The 18,803-nt window shown below is 44.2% G+C and overlaps 1 protein-coding gene across 4 annotated transcripts in view; it reads right to left on the minus strand.

The window, feature by feature from the left end:
• The window catches only part of BICD2 (BICD cargo adaptor 2), a 55,139-nt gene extending 37,678 nt beyond the window's left edge, over positions 1-17,461 (minus strand). For all 4 annotated transcript variants that reach the window (XR_015275061.1, XM_086846344.1, XM_086846345.1 and 1 more), the window contains exon 1: positions 16,573-17,461. Coding sequence is in view for 3 of the 4 variants with exons in the window: in XM_086846344.1 (XP_086702470.1) it covers positions 16,573-16,812 (240 nt within the window). In the remaining variant the exon portion in view is untranslated. The remainder of the gene's footprint in view (positions 1-16,572) is intronic.
• Positions 17,462-18,803: the final 1,342 nt, after the last annotated feature.

An 18,803-nucleotide genomic window follows, 5' to 3' on the forward strand; every position in this document is an offset into this window, starting at 1 on the left:
TAAATTATTGGCTGAACTGTAAAGCACCTTGTCAGAGGTGCTTTAAAAATTTTTTAAAAATTAAAAAATTCTTCAAAATTAAAAGATACTTTAAAACTCACAGGAGTCAACACAGAAAAGATGGAATTAACAGATTCTTCAGAAAATTGCCCAGTAATGTTAATTACATGCTGTGATGTCTGGTATAGCAGACAGCTGGTCTGTAGCTGCACAGATAAAACTGGCCATAACAGACCCCTAAACTCAACCAGCCTCGTACAATAAAGAGCAGAAATAAACCAGTCCCTGGGTAAAACAGTGATAGGCTGGATTTGAACTTAACCAGGGGACCCCAGCCAACCCCATTCAATCCTGAACACAGAAATCTCACCAGCCAGTGAGCTGAGCAGTGTTGAGACCTCAACCAATCAGGTGTTAAACACAGGAATTTTGAACCCCCTATAGAAGGGAGTTTTTATCAATAAACTTTGGCTGTTGACATATAACCTTTAGTGTGTTCAGTCGTGTGCCTGTCTCCAAAACTGCAGCCCAAACGTAACAATGCACAAAGAGTTCTAACTACAGTTAGAAATTAACAAAAATATGGATCGTAAGTTCCAAAGGATGTCTTGCAAAAGCTCTGTCTGTTGATTCTGTGGAATCCAAGGCCAAGGCCTGAAACCCGAAATGACAACAGTGCTTCAGAGGACCCAGTGAAAAACAAGGAAGAATTGAAACAGCATGATGGATTCACACATAGAGAGAAACTAGAAAGGAAGTCTGAAATTAGGAAGGAAATCTGTTCAAGACTGTCAAAGACAAGAAACTTGAATAACTACATTGTTATTTTATCCTAAGGCCTTAGACATTCAGAATTAAAAGGAAGCAAATCAAGTCTGTGAATTTTGGAGACTTTGAATGTAGATCACAGAGCTCCTAAAATAGCTTTACACAGCTAAGTCAAACCATAAAGAAATCTTGTATTTCATTAAAGAATTAATTTCCAACTAATAATATTGAGACTTTGTAGGTACAAATAGGGAACTGAATTTCTCCCCCCTCCAGACAGATTTAAAAATAATTACATGCTCTTCATCATTTCAGGAGACAAGAATCTCCATAGTTATTTGCTTCCAACTGCAAACCCAGGCATGAAGTGCTACTGATGTAAGTCCTGTATGATTTCACACTCTCTGTGTAAAGGTGTGCAGAGCTGTGTGGTTTGTATGGTAGGCAATAAATACAGCCATCATGAGAAAAACAAAATCCTGACCATGAATAGCAGATCCCAAATTGCAACACCACAAGACAGAACTGCATACACAGAGGTGAGAGCTAAGTTCAGACTCTCTTTTTATAAGGAGTACTAATGAAGAGATAATAAAGGATTACTCAAAAATAAAAAATAAGCATTTTCCTTCCAAATAATGGATCTAATTTTATTTTGTGCTCATAAGTTCATCACACCCCTGATTTCAGCAGAGCAAGACACTGCAGCCAAGCACAGCTGAGCAGCAGGAAGCAGGAGGAATATTTACATTCCTGAGCAGTGCTCTTACTGCCAGATACACTGAAAATAAATCAATGTCACTATCATCTTTAAAAAAAATGCATACAGTAAACTTCATTTGGGATTTTGGACATGTAAGGCACCATCATTCTAACTGTTCCAAGGATTAATTCAAAGGCCACATTAATTCAAACACCACAACAGCTGTTTGGTCAGCTCCTCTGTTTTGCCTATGTTTTTGTTTTGTTAGATGGGGAATGTCTGTCACAGATTCATGTCTGTCACCATCCTCCAGCCAGCGGCCCTTCATGTAGTTGCTAACTGAAAATGCATCTTAAAACAAATAAACACATCTGGACTTAAATTCTGACCTCATGTTCAGTAGGAACACAATGCAGGTTTTGTTCTCTCTAATAATTTAAACATCTCTGTGAAGGTTCAGTTGCCCAAGGTCACAAACCAGAGGAAGTGATACGTGTGAACCCCTCTGCCAGCATCCAGCCAGAACCACTCACTCTTGCACTTGTGTGAGGACCAGACTTTTCAGGAGCCATCTACTCCCGGGGCTGCAGACAGATCAAGAAGGCCCACACCAGGTCTGATCTTCGTAGTAATGCTACAGACACTGCTATATAGAATCATAAGCGAATAGGATGGAAAAAAAAAACAACTTACATAATAAGGATTTTAACAGGACTTTATATAATAGTATATTTCAGATCCTATTGCTAGAATTATCCCACTGAAATTCTCCAGATTACTTTTTTCTCCTCCAGGAACTTGTGTAAAAACATGGTATCATAGCAAACTTCTGGATATGTTTCACTGATGAGCTGCCCACAAAATTGTGTCCTCCATTACTTCTCCCCCCTCCATCCTATTTGACTGCATTTTCTTTAAACAAATCCACATATTTATGGCAAATGAACATTTTGACTGCATCTTGCTCTACAGACACAGTAGTTCTCTTAATGAGAGACATAAAAGCCTAGTCTTAACAAGGGCTCCAAAGGTAGTCTCCTCCTGTCCCCAAAGGTGAATTTTGTTGTTTAATAATCCAGATCAGCAATTCCAAGAGTGGGGAAAAGTTAGATTTGTTAGATGGGGAATGTCTGTCACAGATTCATGTCTGTCACCATCCTCCAGCCAGTGGCCTCGTTGATTTATGTTCTGGCAGTAGCCTTATGTAAAACAGTAATTTAAACTACAGTTCTGTTCACACAGCTGCCTTGATTAAAACAAACCAACCTGTAGTGCCAGGACTGTTTGCTTCAATGCAACCCTAGCACAGCACATGGCTGGTGGCTAGTGAGTGGAGAGCCAACAGCCTGGACCCAGCACACACAGTCACAGGCCAAGTCGTCTCCCATCACCACAGCATCCAGGGTAAGGGCTTCAGCAACAGGAAACCTTCTCCCAAGTTTCATATGGTATGAGCCACACAAAGAAGTGGTAAAGAACTCCTCTATTTCTCCATACACCTCGTAGGGGACTTGGGAGTTGGATCTACAGGCAGAGCAATCGAGAAGCCTGAGTCCTCTCCACAGACAGACCGTCCAGGACCATTGTTGTACGGGTCCGTTGGATAGTGGCCCAAACAATAAGCTGTTTTCAGAAAACCAGGGATTCATCCTCTTATGTGGCATGAGGGAGGGATTAAGCCTTAATTTAGCACCATTTAGAAAAGATTACCCTTTAATTGCAATAGGAGTTGGCAGACAGTGGCAGCAATGAAAAGCCTTGATCCTGCAAAGCTTCCAAGCGGTCAGTGGCAGCTCCCAGGCCAGCAGCAGAGAGCCAGCCCATGCTGTCCCCAGCCAGCTGCTCAAGGCCACCAGACAGATGCCGTGGAACGTGGAGGGCGCACAGCTGCAGAGACAAACCCCTCATTCACTGGCATTTTCAGATTGGGTAGGGCATGTGGGGCTGCCACACTGCACTGAGGAGCCAATGCCTTCAGAAGGGCTCAGCTGCCAGTACCACCCAGAGCTCTGCCCGGCAGGACCCAGCTGGTTTGGGCAAAGATCCAGTCCTGGGGATATGCCCACTTCCTGCCTGCTGGTATCAGCCTGGCCCTGCCAGCAAAGGAAGCTCCCCACTGACCTCAGCTCTGCCATTCTCTGGTGACAGGGCAAGAGAGGTGTCATGCTGTATTTTGAGAGAACTTTGAGAACTCTGCTAAAGCAAATGCATAATGTGCCTCAGGTGGAAGGTTGCCAGATCCCCGCCAATGGCTCCCAGTAGTCCATTGCCACTCTGGAGCCTGTTACAAATATCTTCTAATTTGGAGCAAAGCTAAGTGCTCTTCCAGATTGGCACCCAGGAAAATGTAGTTCTTGTTCAAACAGATTTTGCTGCAGCTGCAATGTCCAGTTTACATCTGCACTGGATTAATCCAAGGTTAGATGGCAGAGGACATCCAAAGCCTACTGCAGTTTAACTCAACCCAGCTTTAGTTTTAATAGTTCAGTGAAAAGTAATAATTTCTATGCATAGACAAGGCCTTAAACCAAAGTTTAACCCCTTTTCTCTCCACTTCTTACCCATGCCTGGCAGTGCCTGGCATTGCTGACAGCCTCAGGCCTGAAAGATGAAGCCACTGCCCATCTGACAGAGCCATCTCAGTTTCCTGGGAACCAGTGAGGGGAGAAAGAACTCTGCAGCAAGGAGGCTGGGAGCTGGAGAAGAAAACTGACAAAAAAAAGACTGATTAGATGAAGAGCCATAAGAAATACCAGTGTCAAGGGAGAAAGCAAATCTTATGAGAAGGTGACAAAGAATATGTGTCCAAAGGAAAGATAAGAGATGACAGTCAAAACAGTGGCATAGGGTAACACTGGCAGCAGGATGATCAGCAACTGTGATGGAATACAGCAGGAAACCAAGGAAGAGGAACAAAACCAAGTGCAGGATGGAGGAGTGGGAAGAAGAGACACAAGTCTGCAGCTGCTTGCTCACTTCAGATATGAACAGGCAGCCTCATCCTTTTTGTGCCCTAACTGTTTCCAGTTTCTTAGCATAAGGCTTGTCTCCCATCCTGGAAGACAGGACATTTGTCTCCTGTCCTGGAAAAAAACCTGACCAGTAATTGTGTCATTTGCTTAGGACATTCTTTCTTAAACATTTAAGTTTTGAAAGTTCAACACCAAGTAGCCTGCAACTGCACTCAAAAACACCTTAGAGGAAACTTTGGAGTACATTATTAGTTATCCTTGGACACTATTACACTTCTTTTCATTCACTCTTGCTGCTCATTCCCAAACAAAATACTGGGTACATCTACACAGGACTGATGTCTAAAGCACAATTAATTCAAAACAAAATTATGATTCCAACACAGAACTGAGAGTTGCATCTTGTACTCAATGACACACTGAAGCAGACCAGTTCTACTTTTTAAGACTACAAGGAAGAATTCTCTGTCTCTCCAGGAGTTAATTTAATATTTAGAGTTTGAATTTCAGCAAGTTGATTTGTTGCATTATAAACCAACACTAGTTTTATGCACATGAAGACCACAAAGTTAAAGAAAAAATGAAAGAAATTGAGTAAGAGGCACTCTAGTCATTCCCACAGATGTTATTCAAATTCCTCAAACATAACTTTTCCATTATTACTGCAGTCTTCTGCACTGCACTGCAGAAAGAGAACTGGCATATACCCATTAGCTACAGACCTGAAATTTCAAGACAATAGGTCAGTAATCCAATAGGAAAACTACAACTATACTCTGTTGCAGCACCAGTTCCAAAGGCAGCATTAAGACAGATCATAAAACACAAGAAGAGGAATTAAACAATTCAAGAGTTAAACAATCTAAGCCTGAGCATTGGAGAGCATTCCTGAGTACACAGACACCAAGTACTGGGCTGCTCCTGATAGCTCTGGAATCCTTTAGAAGTAAAATCTAGCTTTAGAGCCTCATTGAATTAAGAGGCAATGGCACAAAACTTGGATCTGAATGAACTCCACATCTCGTGGAGGCTCTGTTCCCTTGTACAGCAGTGCCTACTGAAGATTAAGGCCACATTCTTCATACAAAGCTTAATGTTATATGCAGTAAGACAAAGCTAACACATGACTAGCACAGCATGGTACCAGGCAACAAATGGAGCCCAGGGCAAGAAAAATACTTTCATCAAATTAATCACTTTCTACAGAGACAACCCTTGCCACAGAGAACAATGATAATCAAAAAAGAAAATACATTTCTGATAAAGCACACATAGAAATATCATGTCAACCTTAATGCTCTTTCAGGTGTATTGTGGGGAAAAAGGGCATACACAGCCACATAGAGAGCAGCAGACCACAGGGCAATAAATGCTCTTTGAGGCCAGATCTCACAATTCCTGGAGCCAAGAACCTTAAAAGCAAACAGATGTCTCACAGGGGCTTTGCCAGCCCCAAAAGCCTCCCTGGATGAGCCAGATTCCAAGATGCTCCCCAGCTGCAGTCCCTCACACTGAGGAGCATGAAAGGAATGAATGCCTTACTATGCTCCCCAAAAACCCTAACAATAGGGAGGTCAAAGGGAACATCAGATCAGTTTTAATGTTAACAGACTTTGTGTCACATCAAAAGGGTCCATTTGCTTCAGTCCCAAAAGAGCATTTATATTTTAGGGCACTTGGCCACACAGGCTACATTAGAACAACTAGCTACAAACCAGTGGAGTAGCTATTTTTATAGCTACTCTATATATAGCTACTATATGTGTGTGTGTGTGTGTCTGCATATACTACCAGCTCTCTACTGTACTATTATTATATTATATACATATATATTATATATATATTATTTATATATATATTATATACTGTACTCTTATTATTTGGTTTCTACCTGTCTCCCAAGTGAAATGAGTAGGCATTTCTCCTTGTCTCCTTCTACAGAGAGGATAAGAATAAGCCGATTTATTATTAAGTGCTCAAGCGGAAGAGCTGTCTGAAACAGGACACTGCCAGGAAAGCTGTGTTCTCCCTTTCCATGTGAGACTGGAAAATAGAGTATTTCAGTGAGAAAGTTTTCCTCCAAACTTCCAGGACAGACAGTGCTCAAGTCCACTATCACAGCAGCTTTGACAAAAAGTCTACACCCAGCCCTCGGAGGCCCTCTCTACTTCCTAAAACCCTCCCAGATTTCAGAAAGGAGAGATCACAAGATACCTACTTAAACCTCAGTTAAACCTTGAAGAGTCCTAGTCTTTCCCTCCAATTCACTACTGTGTCTACCTCCACTGTGAATCCCAGGAGGACAGGAAAGTGTACTGGCTCACATGAGTGAAAATCAACCCTGGAATACAGGATTTTTCCCACCCCAGAACCCCACAGAAGTTAAAGGTTACCGAATTCATCCACATTTTTTAAGGAGTTACATTAGCAGTTTACAAGCATAGAGGATTGAATGATGCTGAATACATCCAGGGGTAAGAGGAGGGCTTCAAGACTGCCAAACATCAGAGTGATTAGTAGGATCACTGCAAAAGCCTACATGCAGGAATAAAACTATAAAGCCCGTGAAATGCCTGACAAGGACAGACAATTAACTCTTCTCTGCATTCCTTTCCTAAGGGGTAATACTGCAAGTGTCACAGTAGTCAGCATTCCCTGAAATCCTGACAACTACTATGTCTCACATGCTCCACTTGGTAAAATGTAGATTCAGCTACTCAATCCTTCAGTGTATATTCACTGATTAAAGAGAGCTGGAGGGGGTGAACCATAATAATAAGTTTAAGCTTTAGAATTTAACCTGTGGGGCATATTTTAAAGCACAGTACGTAAAAACCATACATATCTAAGCAGCTAAATAACAGAATTGTTGATAGTGAAGACTGGAAGGGAGCCCTGGAGGTCATTGACTCCAACCTTCCTGCTTCAAGCAAGGTCACACCAAACACGTGCTCAGGACATTGTCTAGTTGGGATTTCAGTGACTCCCAAGATGAAGGTCACATAACCTATGGGCAAAGAATAGAAAATAAGTTACACATGGCACATTGTGTTTGTGGTTACTTATGTATGTGCTAGGATTCAGTATTTAGTTTTTATGGATTGCTCTGTAGCAACACAAATAATACTGGAGGCTAGAGCTGAACAACTACACAGCTTTTTTTGTTCCAAGTGACTCAAATCTCCTCTTATAATATTTCTATGATTACTGAACAATCTTAGAACAAGACTTTGTTGTATTCAGTGGGGGGAGGGGGAAATGTTTTAAAACAATCCTACTCCCCAAACACTGCTCTAATTCAGCCATTAAGTCTTGTTTCCCAGGCAATAGTTTTGATATTTTGGCTTCAGCCCACCTTTAAGTAGCTTCCTGAAGTAGAATCAATTAGTAGAGAACATACATGGAAAAATTAGAGGTATTAATAACCCCTAAAAGAGGAAACTTGTAAAAATGCTTTATATTTTGCATTTTGTGTCTGAGTCAAATGTGTCCGAAATGGTGGAAGCAGATGTTACACTCAACCCTGGTAAACTGCACCAAGAGCCAGAAGTGTCTAGCGCATCCATATGAACCTTCCTACCAGCAGATACTCCTCACCAGCACATCCTGAAACCTTTTCATCCATGCCAACCACTGCAACATGAATCTCACTCTCACTCAAAAAATACCATCTCTCATCAGCTGTAGTGTGGCACCTTCCCAGGGAACATTCCATCTCTGCTGCTCACCATCACAGCACCTAGCATGCTTTGCCCCGATAAACCATCTGGAGCAAGAGAAGACAAACAGCAAGCTATTAACAGGCAAATCTGGTGTAAAACCACCATCAGCTCTCCACCACTGACAGACTTGACTAATCTGTCTGCAAAGACAAACTTTCATGTGAAACTGGCTAGCCATTTCTTGGTTAAAACCACGTACTTTCTGAAAGCATCCCCAAAAGGGAGCCAAGTGGAACTGCTTTGCACAGCTGTTGAACACAGTGAACCAAGATACAAGTTAGACAGAAGCTTTTACTCACATGGACACAAGTCTCATAAAGCTACTGTATTAAACTGAGCCAGAGAAAAATTTAAATCAGGACCACTGCTGGATGATTTCTGCTGAGTCAGAGACCTAAATTTATTATGGAAGTATATTTTGGCAAGATGAACTTCCTTCGTTTGATAGTACGTACCAAAGCTGAGGGCACATGCTACAGGAGACACTTCTTACTGCTCATTACCTGTTGGGGACAGTCACACTCATCCAACAATAGTTCATTTCTATTTCAAAGGCCAAATGCACTCTCCAAATGACATCGTAGAAAACCACTAAATAATTATATACTGACTGCTTGAAAACACATTCTTTCCATTTGCTTCCTAATATCACATTGTTGAGAAGTTCCACCCATAGCTTCCAAGAGCTAGAGGGCTGAGTGGACTACAGATAATCTGTCATGCTACTCAGCCACTCTGGGCATCACAACCAAATTTCTCCCTCAAAACACACAGAGCCTTGTGCAACAAGATGCGAGAAAATCCCTTCTGGTTTAGAGTTACCCATTCATACAACATAACAAGCTCCAAACAAACAACATCCTTCATCATCAAAAAATACAGTGGATTCTGACCTTGGAGATTAAAATCAGATGTAACAAACTCTCTGTGCAGAGGAAGCAATGAATCTTGCTTGGTTTGGGCAGGTTAGATGCCAGTTATGGTATTAGGCCAGTAAACTTCTCTGCCTTGGAGCCAGATCTGAACTACAGCCCCAGTTCTGTCCAGCACTGACACTGAACATGCCAAAGGACTTCCTAATGAACTTACCAAACATTGTGTCACTGCCTACAGCACAGCACTCTGCACCATACTGGGGGCTTGCACACTGCACACTGGCAACAATTGAGGAGTGAAAAAAAAATAAATTAAGGAGAGCAAGGGCTGCAGCACACTGCAGAGTCTGGGCCAGCCAGCACAACTCAGCACCCCACCAGACACACCACTTGTTTCAGGGAGAGCTGAATAGGTCCTCGTATGGCACAGCTGCTTCCCGAAGATGGACACAGGACTGCAGAGAATCCATATCCATTCCCATGCTGAGCTTCAACTATGCTGGGGCCAAACATTCAAAATTAGCCCCATCTCCCTGCTTGCCCAGAGCCCCAGTGGCAAACCTGTCTGTTTGTGGGCAAGACACACCACACCTTTTAGCAGACTCCTCAGGCAAGCCCCCACACCAAAGCAAGGTGAGCCTGACATCTGCTGCCTGGTATATATTTCAGCCAGATTAGTGAAAACAGCTGAGAAGAGAGGAGAAGGAGGAAAGGAGGAAGCAGAAAGAAGGAAGATGAGCTGAAGAATGGGGAAACTAAGAAAAAAAGCCACAGTTTGCAGCTATTATACCTAAAATTTCAGCTCTTCTCTGAAATGGAGGGTCCTCCATTCTATTTGGATGGCAAAGCTGATCTATGTCATTTCCCTCTGCTGAGGTTTTGTAGATCATATTTCAAACCCACACTATATTATTCCTCTGTTGCTGGGTTACCAAATCTGAACAAACAATTCTCTGCAGTCTGCCAAAAGCAGAGAAAGAAAGCAAATGAATGCCTGGAGTATGCATCACCCTCTGGAAGTCATCTTACAGCCTGAAGCTGCTACAGATTAGTCACAAGCTCACATACCAGAGTGAAAGAGGAAATGGTGAACCTATTAAGTCTGGGGGGCAGTGCATAGACTTGAGAACTGCTATTCCCACCCTCCTGCCCCTCCTAGTAAAATTAGGCAATTTTCCAAATCATTAGGATTCTCTTGCAGACTAGAAGAAATATGGTCCTAATTCAAAGGGATAAATTGGGTATTAATACCCCTGAAACTAGCAAGCATGTTCCCATAGATTTTTGAAAAGATGAATCAAGATTTGAAATGAGGAAACTGCAACAGCCCATGTGACAAAACACCAGTGACTGTAGGTTTGAGACTTTCAGTTTCCAGGCAGGACGTCTGCCACATCGGGGCTGCACAACCTTCTGCTTCAAGGGTGTAGGAACACACAGATGTGTTCCACTCTGCAGCCCTCTGAGTTCACTCCAGCCCTCAGCAATACTGCTTGGAAGGAATCTTCCCTTGCAGCACCTGTGCAGAGAAGCCACCAGCGTGCAGCATTTGGTCTGGTGTTTTTCATGTGAAGATGATCTGCCCCTGCTCTCTCAAGACCCAGGCAGCCTCCCATCCCACCTTCAATCCCCAGCTCCTACGTACCTGCATCTGGGACTGCACACTGAATGATGCCAAATGAAGGCTCTAATGAACAATTTATTTGTGTAAACACAAGAAATGCTGCAAAAGAGACTACATCCCAGTGCAGTCCTCCAAAGCCACCATCCTGACAATAACATTGCCACTGCAGCATCCCCAGGACTGCTAATTGCCAGCAGCCAGGCCAGACAGACCCTGCTCACTGCAGCTGCTGTCTGTGCTGCTCAGGCAGCCAGGCTCAGCAGAAAGACTGGCTGAAGATGCTCCTCTCATTCCTTGTTTGCTGCTGCTTTAACACACTCTAGGTGAGGAGGTACCTGCACAACCACATACAACATGCCCATGACCCAAACCGGGGTACTGACCTAATTCAAGAACAAAACCAAAATAAAGAAAAACAACAAAGAAAATCTGTCTCAGTTCCACAGCATAGTTTTACTACATCCCCTCCACAGGATAGCGAGCACTCAGTGCTGCCACACTTCCAGGGAAAAAACAGGTAGCAAATTGCACTACTGTTGCCAAACATTGAAACCCTGTGTAAAACCTAATGTAGTAACTTAGAAACAAATTATCTAATGCTTGTTGGAGGTCAGGGACAGCCCTCGTTTTGGGCCACGGCACAGACAAACACCACAAGCTAAAAATAAAACATGACTTTTCCCCAAAACCTCAACTCTCCGCTGAGACTACAGCAGCATAGGGAAAACCACTTTGCAGAAACATGGGTTTTTTTCAAATAATTCCACGTGAAGGTCCTTACTATTCACCCAAGTATTTGTGGATGTTCTAATATGTAAGGTATAGCTAATTTTATCAGAGAAAGACCAAGAAGAACATCCAGAAATTTCATAAAATAATCTGAAATCATCAATTCAAGAATATTATTAATTATTTTTAAGAAAGACAGTTCAAGGAACACTGGCAAGGAAAATTAATTTAGTAACATGAAGCATTACAGGTTACTATTTCTAGTACACCAGGAAGAACTGGAATGTTTAATTTTTCATATTTTGTTTTTTTCCTAAATAAGGGTACGTGAGAAGAACAGTTTTTCCAGAACACAGCACTAAGTGTCTATATCACTTCAAACATCAGATTAATATCAAGGGGTGCCTCTATTCTTTATATAAAGCAACAGTGATTTATCAAAATATAAGAGGTTCAATTTACACAGGAATATTTTGCTTACCCCACCCACAGTTTTCAGTTTGATTTGACAGTAGAGACAGCAATTGTGTTCTAACATTTCAAGTGTGGCAGGTGTTGAAGTCCAGGTAATGATCACCATTAAGTCTCCAAGACAGATTCAGGAAAGTATAACCATTTTCTATTAGTATATGCAAAATGGGTATCAGTTTCCTAAATTCAATTTGCAGTTGTACTTTTCCTACTCTAGATTTACATCTATATAACCAGAATTAAATTTCACCTAAGCTGGTCTATTTAAAGAAACATTTTATGCATTAAAGCCTTTGATTTTAATAGTGCTGCAAAGTTAGAGGTAATCTCAAATGACATTAATGTCCTTTCCTTTCAGCAGGAATCAATATATCACCTGAATATTTATTAGGAAGAGGCTGCAGAGGTGTACCTGAAGCCTTAGAGGTATTGCAACTGAACATCATTATTTACCATAATTAAACAGAAAGACTTGGTCAATCCAGCATTGATTCATGAGCACAGAGGGTCTAATCCCAGTCTGTCACGGGTTTCTCAGGTAACTTTAGTCTAGCTGTTTCTTACCTCTTTGCCCTTATGTTCTAACACACAGAATGAGCACAGCAGTACAAACTGGCAAAATGCTCTGATAAATCCAGTGGGGAAAATCACTGCTACTTCAGCAAGCAATGTCTGTCTACAAGGGACACAGCACTACAAGAGATAGATAGGAAAGGGAATGATTCCTCCTTCACTTCTGAAGATGCACAGTTAAATGTTACGTTAATAACAGATAACATAACGAAATGTTAAACCAGCCTGGATGAAACATACCCAACTAACTAGAACATACATAAGTCAATTAAGCAAAGCAAAACTTCTGTCAGTGATCACAGATCCTACACACTCCACCTCAATATAAACTCACAGTACAAATATTACGGCCCCAGGACATCACCTCAGCTGCATCATATGCCCCACTTGGGCTTCATAGGAAACGAAGCAGCAACGCTTCTGAACGTTCCTTTCAAAGTCAGATTGCAAGTTTACCCAGGAATCATCTACAGAGAAGTCATAAAATAACATTAAAGTTAATATACTATTCCTAAAGGCACAAAACAGAAACAAGAAATTACCATACAAAGAAATGAAGAGCTCTGTGGAGATCATTGCCAGTATTCCTGTAACCTGGCTCCCCCTTAAAAATCACAAACCATACACATTACACTAACTGTGACATACTGACATGTGCTTTTAGACTTTAAGGATAGACATAGTCCACTTACGAATTTTTGCATTATTACAGAAATAACTAATCATAATACCCATGTTTTCCAAGGGTTTAAACACAATTCTACCACCACCAATACAACACAGCCACTTCATCAGAAAGGAGCTTTGGACAGCTGCCAGTTTCATAACTGAGCTAGTAGTTGGTTATAAATCTGATATCTCAAAGCAACTCTGAATTACTGAGCAAAGCAGATAACCTCTTCTTCAAGCAAACCTTCCATGCCACATTCCCCAAGAAACCATCAGGAAAGCAATAACAGCATCCTCATACAATCACTTTTGTGAGCTGGAGTGCACAAAGGCATGATCATATGTATTATCCATGTAAGAAAAATGGTACAGCTTAGGCAGGTAGTCAGCCCTGTCACTTATACAATTAGCACTATCACAAAGGCTTGCAGAGTGACTTATCAGCTGAAACAAAGCCTACAGAAAAAACTTAGCTACATCATCTCCTTAGGGGAGTAAAAAAATTAATAAAATTATATGTTCACAACACAATGTAGTATTTCACTACAAGAAAACCAGTATCTTATTTCTCTGAACTAGGGAAAACATTTACCATAATCTTTATTACAGTTTGAAATTAGTTTCCTTTTACAAAAGCAAAGGTGGTACCACAACAATAAGTCTACCTGAGAAGACAGTTTGTATTTCTGTTGTGTTCTGTCAAATAAAATGACAGAAGAAATACAGCAGAAAGTACCTTTAAAAATACATGAGATCAAGTCAGTACATATACAAGTGAAAGAACAAACTTAGAGAAGACCTGACCCCAGTTAAAAAGAGGTTGGTGTGGAGGCTCAGCAGTTCAAGGACAGAGCAGCTCCCCATTTTCACCAGAACAACTTGGATTGCAAATACTGAGAGTACACAGACATCTTTACAAAACAGGGCACAACTCTGACGATGCCATTCACACTCACCAAAGGGATACAACAGTGAAGGTTAAGGCTCTGAATTTGTGCCACATTGGGGATTGGGTGACAGGGAGGAGAATCTGGCCAGAAAGATGTGATGACTGTAGCAGAAAAGCCTGTACTTTCAACAAACTGCATTACAAAGTTCCCATGCTCAGAACCCATTTATTTACCTATGGTATAAATAGGGCCACGATACAGGAGTGCTCCATAGTATTAAACAAATTAAAGCATATCCAAATCTACAGTACCCATCAGGACAGAAAACCACTGTGTGCTTGCCCTTCACCCTGCCTAACATAGCCTTGTGCTGCTTAGCTCTCTCAGCATAGATGAACAAAGTAAGATCTAGAGACTAAATGGGCTATATCTTAAAAGGTTGCATGAAGTCACAGTTAAGAAGCAAGAGATGGAAAACAATTGTGTTCTAGTTTGACATCAATCTCCCACATTCCCCAAGAACAATTTAGGTAACCCAAGGTGGAGTCCCTTTAGGCTGGAGCACGACATGTAGGAAGTCTTGTGTGCAGCGCTCCTCTAGCTGTGTGTGAGAAAAACAAGTTGCATAAAACAGCAAAGATCATAAACTCCTCTTCTGAGCATATGCTTCACATATCTACTTAAGGTTTACAAGATCTACAGCAGACCAGATTCCTGCACAGCACCATAAGAAAGCTAGAGGAGCAATGCTCTTTGCCTGTGTGGGCTATCCTACTCAAGCTGCTCCCAGAATTGTCTGCCTCCCAGGTTTTGACTTAATAAGAGCAGGACATGCTCCCACAAAGCAAATCCTTCAAAAAGTTAAAAGCAAAAAGGAGTGAATCATTGCTGATTCTGCTATTTTCTTTTCTTTTTAATCTCTTTGAAAAGCTTCTCAATTGTTACAGCCCTAAAAGAATGAAGACAGTATCATCAAGCATTTTTCCACCTGCAAGTCAAAACATGTAATGCCCAACACACACAGCACAGCCCAGTGACTAAAGCACTACCTGTGATCAAAGCATCCTGGCTCCCACTGGTGTGTCAGGCACTGCCTTGCCCAGTGAGGTTGTGCCAGTCCCGTCACCTCTCCGTGCTGTTTCACACCTATCAACCGGCTTTAATAACTTTTCTCTCCCTTGAACTCAACTCTACAGCTGCCTCTGCCCTTGACTTCCAAGTTTCTGCTTCTGTATGCTGCTGTAACCGTGCTGGTCTCAAGTGACTTTAGGAACAGCAGCATATCAGTTCAGCTTGCATATTTAGATAACCAGTTTATAGCTGTGTAATTCAAAGTAATTAATCTATTTGCTTATGATTGTTTAACACAATAAAAGCAAAATAAAGTTTTATTTACAAGACCAAAAGATACATACTATGCAGGAAGGGCGGGCATTCACTGATTCTGCTGGTTTTGTACCAGTCTGTTAGAAGGACTTACTTTTCCTTGAAATACTGTATTCTGATTTTACTTGAAATCAATTTCCAACTGAATAAACTAAAGCTAAGTCCCAGTGGATACAATTTGTACAGGTTAAATCCACGTATATTCATCTCTTAGGCTGTATCAGCTGTTTTGCAATCAAGGCAAGGCCTAAATCGCTGAAAAGCAGCACAAGGTTTGCCTGTATGCCAAATCACTGAACCAAGAAAAGCTATATGCAGACAAGTTCCCATGGGTCATACAGTGGGCTTATGGAATCAGTTCATAAGGAGTGCAAACCAACACTCTGCATTCTCTGACTGCTCCCTGGACGGCACTTTTCCCACATTCTAGATATCTAGAAGATATCTTGCACGACAAAAACTTAATGTGTCAATTGCCTAATACAGCGTTTCTACTGACAAACTTTACTCTCCTGTACAGATTAGATCTGGAATTTCCCTTAAATATAAAATAATAAAAAAATATGCCAACAGCAGGACCTGCACCAAAACAAAGCTAAGTGAACTGGAGTCTGCTGTATTATTTTCGTGGTGGTCCCCACTGAGGAAGTGATCAACACCAAGGTAAGGTTTCTCCTTCCACACAAAAGCAGGCATATGACAGCATCACCACGGCAGCCTGGTCCCGGCCCTCGCTCCCCCGCCGCCTGCTTGGGTTTCTCGCGGTGGCGACAGCCCCAACCCGGGGAGGGGCAACCCCGGTCCGGCTCCTGGCCCTACAGCAGCCCCGAGGAGGAACGAGACGGGAAGAGAAAAGCGTTTACCCGCCTCCATCGCACATCCCCGTTCACAGGAGCGGGGGTCGGGGCAGAAAGGCCTTTATTTTTTTTCCATCCCTTCCCTCTCCTGGGCCGGCCTGCAGCCGGGTGCCTGGGAGCTGTCATTCTGGGGAAGGGTGCAGCCGCCCTGCCGGAGCCAGGCCGAAGCCTGGGAAGCCGCCGGTCGCCCCACAGCAGCCCCGGGCCCGTCAACCTGCCGCCCCCGGACTCCAAACGGGCCCTGCTGCCACCGCTCCGCGCTGCCTTCGCCCCTCCACCCGCCACGGCCGTGCTCGGGCCCAGGCCGCCCACCCGCCGCCGCCCCCGCCTCACCTCCTTCAGCTGCTCCATCTCGGTGCGGATGGTCTCGTACTCCAGCTCCAGCTCCTCATACTGCTGCTTCAGCTGCTGCTTCTCCTCCAGCACTGCCAGCCCGTACTCCGCCGCCTGGATCTTCTCCCGGGTGGTCTCGCCCAGCTCCTGGAAGAGACGCTTGATCTCGCTCCGCAGCCACTCGGGTTCCGACTCCATCACCAGCCGGGCGTACTCCTCCTCCTCCATGGCCAGCGACATGTCGGCGGAGGGGCCGCCGGCCGCCGAGGCGGATGGGCGAAGAAGAGAACGCCGCAGCCCGTCTGCCACTCCTAACAGCGGCACGGCCCGCAGGCGGCCACGACAGGGCCTGCTCGGGCCGCCATCGACGGGCCAGGCGCGCTGCTCCCGCCGCGGATCCTCCCAGGATCCCGCCCGCCGCCGCCGCACTCGCCGTAAGCGCCGAGCGCAGTGAAATCATTCAAAAGGCACGGCCGAGCCGGCGCCCCGCGGGACGCTGGGAGCGGGAGTCCTCGGAGCTATTCGCCCCGCTCGCAGAACAGCTCGTTGGACTACAACTCCCGGCAAGCACCGCGACGAGCGAGGGTGGTGGCGGACGGGGATGCTAACGCCCCCTGGCGGGAGGCGCGGGTAGCGCGGCGGCGAGAGCGCGCCCCCCGGTGGTGCCTGGGGCGGGCCTGGCCCGACACCGAGCCCACCCCGGGACGCCCCCAGTAACCCCCGACACAAATTCGGGCACAGGCCCCGGGACCACGGGCACATACCCCGTGCACACAGCCCGTGTACGCACCCTGGCGGCCCGGACCACGCTCAGGAGGGCTTTCGGGGCGGGATCGGCTGGGTATGAAAGATGGGGCCCGTGCAGCAGAGCGTGTGGGAGGAGAGACGTTCCGGTGGGGCGGGCGGTGCCACAGCAGCACGGAGGGGACCGAGGGACGCAGAAGAAGGCTGGCAACAGCTCCACGCCATACCGACAGCTGCCAGCACACTATTCCAGGTGTTCTGCACCTAGAGGTGGGCTTCCTGCTACGAAGTGTTCCCCGCCCACCGACAGGGACCTGACCGTGTCCCCTGAGTCATCCTGAGGATAACCACGGCCACGGAACAAGGTGTTCCCCTGTAGCTGAGCTACCTGATGAAAGGAGAATAGGTGGCATCAGGCCCAGTGCCGTGAGCAGCCGTGGGACAGTGACACTTGGGTAGCTGCACTGTGCGGCCTGAAGAGGATTTGCCAGCTTGTGAAGAAAATGCCATCGGCCTCTGCCCCATTGGGCACGTTTGGTGACAAAGGCACAGAGATTGGGACACGCATTGGGGCACCGCGGATAGAACTAATTTCTAAAGCATAGTGAAGACTGAACAGAGACAAACCTCTGCTAGCTGGACCATTGCAATTCCTAAGCAGCCCCATAAAGGTGGGGGGTGTGTGCCAGTGTGGGGTGGGGAGATGCTTCACTCCCATTGTCAGGAGAGCCCTGCGGCTTCACCGTCCCTTCATTCCAAGCAAGTGCAGCCTGGACTTCCTTCTAGTGTCAAAAACAATCCGTAATGAATGGGTGAGCAAATAGCAAGCATAATAAAAACAATTATGTGCTTGAGAGCTACACAAGGTCTCAAACATAAAGCAACGTATTTGCTCACAGCTGCAGGGTTTTTTCAAGCTGCTTTGAACTTCTGCCTGTGAACGTATCCCTTTAATAAGCTGTGTCATGGCTGAACGTGCCTGTTACTCATGCTGCTGCCTTGGTCAATTTTTCTTCAGGGCCCTGGCACTGCCTGGAGTTCCCTGTGCATCAAGTGCAGGTTTGTCCCGTGAGCACTGACAAACAGTGTGACACTCAAACAATCACCCAGACCTTAGAAGTAGCAAATCAATGTCCTCAGCCTAGAGGGTGCATATGAAATTCCTTTAGTTTTTTATTTTCAGAATTCTCAGTAGAAGGCATTTTCACTCTTGTGTACCATCGTGACTGTCACAGAATGTTTTTAAGGGGTTTAAACATTCTGACTCTTTTATAAAGCTAAGTGAGGAAAAGAGCAGTATTATCTCTCCTCCACACTCTGCTTTTCACTATTAGGATTTGTTCATGGTCTTTTATGTTTTTCTTTTGTCTGCCCCAGTAGGTAATATTGCTAGTCCCACCCATTCACAACTGATTCATTAAGATATTTTTGATAATAAATACTGGCTTTTTTTCTTTCACCTCATACTTTCTGAGCCTTCATTCCAG

Source organism: Cyanistes caeruleus, chromosome 11, assembly GCF_971803275.1.
Source record: "Cyanistes caeruleus chromosome 11, bCyaCae1.hap1.1, whole genome shotgun sequence".
Classification (NCBI taxonomy): Eukaryota; Metazoa; Chordata; class Aves; order Passeriformes; family Paridae; genus Cyanistes; species Cyanistes caeruleus.